At 37.6% G+C, this 4,899-nt stretch overlaps 1 protein-coding gene across 1 annotated transcript; it reads right to left on the minus strand.

The window, feature by feature from the left end:
* Window positions 1-3,195: 3,195 nt before the first annotated feature.
* On the minus strand, window positions 3,196-4,122 carry LOC138053618 (adenosine receptor A3-like). Its single transcript, XM_068900219.1, has one exon. It carries the CDS (start codon window positions 4,120-4,122, stop codon window positions 3,196-3,198), a length of 927 nt encoding a protein of 308 aa, XP_068756320.1.
* Between the last annotated feature and the right edge of the window lie 777 nt (window positions 4,123-4,899).

Below are 4,899 nucleotides of genomic sequence, written 5' to 3' on the forward strand. Positions count from 1 at the left end.
CTTTTTCTCTGAATTATATTATTTTCTCAGAATTCGCGTCTCAGTGAAGAAACGAATATAATATACAGATTTAGCCAAGCAGAGCTTTTAGGCTTGGCGTTATTCTTACTGGCTTGGCTTTATTCTTACTGGCCTTACTTATAGGAGAACTGAAGGCTAGAAGATCAAATTTTTTTTTGTCTTATTATTGTCGAAATATAACGTCCTTTACCGAAAAAAACAGGAAAAAGTCCTTTTTCATCTTGAAAGGCCTTGAATTTGCCCAAAATCCTTCGTTGTTTTTCCAATTTGAACGCCCGCCATTTGTTTGCTTTTTCTTCCGGTTACTTTCAAAAAAGGAATGTCCGCCGCCATGTTGTGACGTCATTGCGCACAAGCAAGCAGCTGGTTTTCACTAAAATCTTCTGTTATTTGACGTTTAAGTCTCAACATAGTACTCCGCTTTCGTCGTCGTTAATACACATACGTTTATGGCATAACTTGAATCATATTCTTTCGAACCAATGCGAGAAAGTTCAGGATCCGAGGAAGAGGAAGCAACCGAACGGGAAGACTAAAGAAGGGGAAATATGACTTAGTGCCGCTGTGATTTTTGCTTGAACTGGGAGGCCGGGACAGCAAGAAAAGGAATGCATCTGCTCCCATGAGATAGCGGAGCTATGAACAAAATGTCAGGTGAATTGATTGTATTCAAAAGGCAATAAAAACAACTTGATTACTACGAGATTCTGTTGGCTGCTATTGTTTTGTCTGTCATTTCGATTCAATTTGAGAAACTTTAGCTTACAGCTCTTAATTGTTATTATTCACAATAGCTTGTGAACTTGACATGATAAATGTAATATCTGCTGCAGATATTACATTTATCATGTCAAGTTCAACGTCTGCCTGGTTACTAAGCCCCTTGGAGTGTTCTCCTTAGAAACAAAATGGCTGAACGCTTCGCTTCTGTTTCTGAGGATAAATTATGTGAAACATGTATAATAAACAATTATTGAATTCGGTTTTCGCATGATATCATGAGTTATCAAAACCTCGTGTCTGTGTTATCTGCCTCAGCCTTCCGCTTCGGCAGACAACACAGACCTCGGTTTTGAGAATTCATGATATCATGCTCAACCTCATCCAATAATTGTTTATTAACAGATGTGCCGGCCGATCGAGCTATTCGTTGTGTAACGCAGCATTCTAGCTTTTCGACCGTGAGTGCTATAGTGACTGCCATAGTGGGGTCTGTGTCAAGCACGTGGATTGTGAGCGCTTCGATTAATGAACAACATGTATGTAAACACATAAGCTCTGTTCGTAGTTTTGCGAATTTTCAAACTTTAATTAAACATCTTTATGATCGTTGTCGAGTTTATAAAACCCAGCTTGAAGTGCGAAGGCTATTCACGAAATGACATGCCCCGGTTGCTTGCAAAAACAACTTTTCGGTTCACTTCTCCTGCGCTGGGTTTGCCACTGAAATCTCCCGACTAAAGAAAACATAGCTTACTCACTGGGTGTAAATGGAATCGATGGAGTCGCAAAGTTAATATTTCATCAATTACATGCAATTATTGTATCGACCGCTGTGGCCAAGACACCTTCAAAACAGCAGGGTTCGAAATGATCCGAACAGATGTGACAGTGCTGGATATTTGGCAAGTTTTTCCTTCTAAACTCGGATGATCTATTCCTTGAGAAGGACTTCATTTTAAACAGGCGCCCAAGCCTGCTATAGTACAGCCAAAATGGCGGACTTCCATCGAGTGATCAATAGGGATCTTTCTGGCCTCATAAAAACGTCAAAATGTAAGGAACCCCTCAAATACTCGATTATTTCCTTTAACTAAGTCAGGTACTACAAATTTGGCGAAGGAAAAAATATTTCACTTTTATCTTCAGTTCTCCTTTAAACAACAAATTTACGGGATAAAACAATTTTGGATTTTTTTTGTTTAGCCTTGACGAAAAGCAACCATATATATAATCCATTAGTCAATTAAAACTCCGGCCCCCCGACCCCCGGGATTTAACGAGTCCAAAGCCGGGATTTAACGCGGCTCTTTCTGAACGACATGTTGGCCTCGGTTAGCGGTGGGTTTGTGGAGCGATGACTTAATAGCCAAAAGCTGGGGCGAAAGTGGGGATCGAACATGAAGGACTAGACAGAGTCTCTGTCTTTCAAGATGGCGTCAGCAAGACTATCGAAAAGTAAGTTGCCACCTACGCCTGCACAAGGCTATCGCAAACTGAGTTGTCACCTTTGTCATTTTATCTCTGTAAAAGCTAGCAAACAGCTGTTCCTGACTCATTTAATTAAGCAAAAAAGGTTAACATTTTGCGCTCTAGAGAGCACTTGTCTACATCGTTAAGCAAAAAGTGCGATTACAGGAAACACAAATGATATGTCGTTTCTTTAACTACCACGATAGAGTTTCTCACAGTTAAGCTCCCTTTCCTAGGACAGTCTCAATGTCGGCTGCAGCACCATTTTTTTTTCAGAAAATATGCGAGCATTTGTCCATTTGTTTCATAGCGCGATATTTTTTTCCACAATTGAAAAAATTACTGAAAAAAAAAAAAAAAACTCATCGGATACCATCCTGGATAAAAGGTTTTTTTTTTATTTCCTGTACTCCTCCAATTACATCACTGAAATTTCTTCTTTAATCAAGCCTTTAATTTGGTATCTAAATCATTAAGTATAGTAAACCGCATACAATGACGATCAATGTAAGATATGTTATGAGCGGTGGAAAATATTTTTTCGTTGTGGAATAAATTTCAATTTCTTAATAATGATATCAATTTGTTCCCACCATTCGCGCATTTGCAAACAGAGTTGTTCCCATAAAAACTAGGTAACAAATAGATTTTGATTTTATTTCTATAGTTATAGTTATAGTTTCAAAGGACCGTTTGTTGGAAAAAGTGAACGCGCAAGTAAAATGATATTGATTATGGACAACCTATGCACTAAGTAGAGTTGGCAGAGAGAATACTGCATTGAAGAAAGCCTGGATTATTGGCTGGTAGACTAAAACAAGAAATTGTTAGACAGGAAGAGACGGCTGAAGAATTACTAACTAACTAATGAACTAACGAAGGACAAGCATCTCATATATTCAAGACACTCCCGCTCTATATGATGCTTATTCCCCAGCCAATGTTGTAAATTGCAGTTGCAGCTAAGTTTACAAAATCCATTCAGCGGGCAAAAGTTTTCTTTAACATATTTCTCACTGCCTTTCTGACTTCTGTGATTCTCCAGCAGTAAATAATTGGGTTCATTGCCGAGTTCAGATAAACCAATGTGCCTGAAGATAAATTTGCAATTCGAAGGGAGGAAGATAGTCCAAATACGACCTCCAAAACCTTCACTATTACAAGTGGTAGATAGCAAAAAACAAATGCTAAATGTACCCACAGTGCACTGATCACTGTCTTTCTGAATCGCGCCATCCTTGTTGGAAAGCTATGGGCAGGATTAATGCGATCTTGTGTTTGTACTTGATGGTGGCGAAGCCTTAGGAATATCTTTGTGTAGGAAATTAATGAGATAAAGGAACACAGTATGATTAGTGTCTGAACATACCATAAACTTATCCTGTAATTCCAACTGTACATAGTTGAAAAGAAAATTGTTACAACCCATGATAAGGTAACCATCAATCTCACTCGCCTCGTAGTTACAACTTGCCGGTATCTTATCCCTGGCAACAGGGCGAGAAGTCTGTCCACGCTTATTGCGGTCAATATCAGTAAAGATGTAGCACACAAAGCATAACCTGTGACACCAGAAACTTGTGCCATATAGAAGCAAAGAATCCAGTTTTCCTTTACAATCGAAATAAGAAAACCAACGAACAGAGGCTCTACAATGATACCAACACAAAGATCAGTTGTCACCAAGCTTCGAAACAAGAGCCTTGATTGTGAATGAAGAAAAGACACCTTGTTGAGCGCTACGAGGATCACAGTATTCCCCAAAATTGCAAAAATGGATAAGAAAATGTTCACGACAGCCAATATTGTTAGTTCCTTGTGAACTTCTTCAGTTGCAATTGATTGTGCTGCACATAATTGTCTGAACGACTGAAGCACATCGTCTTGTGTATAGTTTGAAATCGCCATCCTTAGACCGATCTGCAATACTAGGCGTTTGAACACGCGTGAACGTTACTGAAAAACAGGTGGCTTAAAGGAAGTTAACTACTCAGACGGCTTCATTATTTAAATTATGGAATCTTTATATGGCAAGGCCTCGATCCCAGCTATACAACTGGTTTAGGAGCAAAAATAATTTTAAAAAGAGAAAATGCCAAATAAGTTGAGGTGAAACACTTGTTGGCTCGCTCTTTTTCGAAAACAGTTTTCTCCCTTGTTCCTTAATCCCTGAAGGGAAGAAGAGAAACCGTGGCAACGAGGTTAGATTGAAAGGTGCTTTGAAGAAAGTAGTAATATAAGACACGGTAAGGCAGGTTCGTGCCTTACCGATTTGTCGTATATTGCTACTACCATTTATGGAAATTACTTTTTGGCTTATCTTTAATTATTTGGAAAACTAAACGGAAATAATCTTGAAATTAATTTCCACTGTAAAGCACTTGAATTATTTAATAGAAAACTATGTTTTTTACATCTTTCAGCAAAATTTGTAATAATTAAATTTTGTCAGTAAGATTAAAGTGTGTTCAAATATTCACATAATTAAATGAAACAGAAAATATTCACTAAAGCATCAAAAAGATATATTCCTTAGTAAAATATTGTTTTCGTTTATTGGATTAATAACTCTTTTGTCGTAATCTAACTTGAATACTTTTTCGTAATATTCATTTATTATTTTTTTTGTTCTTTCGAATGATCTTGTTTTCATTTACAATTGGCATTTCTCTTATTTCTTTATTT

Source organism: Montipora capricornis, chromosome 6 (genome assembly GCF_036669925.1).
Source record: "Montipora capricornis isolate CH-2021 chromosome 6, ASM3666992v2, whole genome shotgun sequence".
In the NCBI taxonomy this organism is placed as follows: domain Eukaryota; kingdom Metazoa; phylum Cnidaria; class Anthozoa; order Scleractinia; family Acroporidae; genus Montipora; species Montipora capricornis.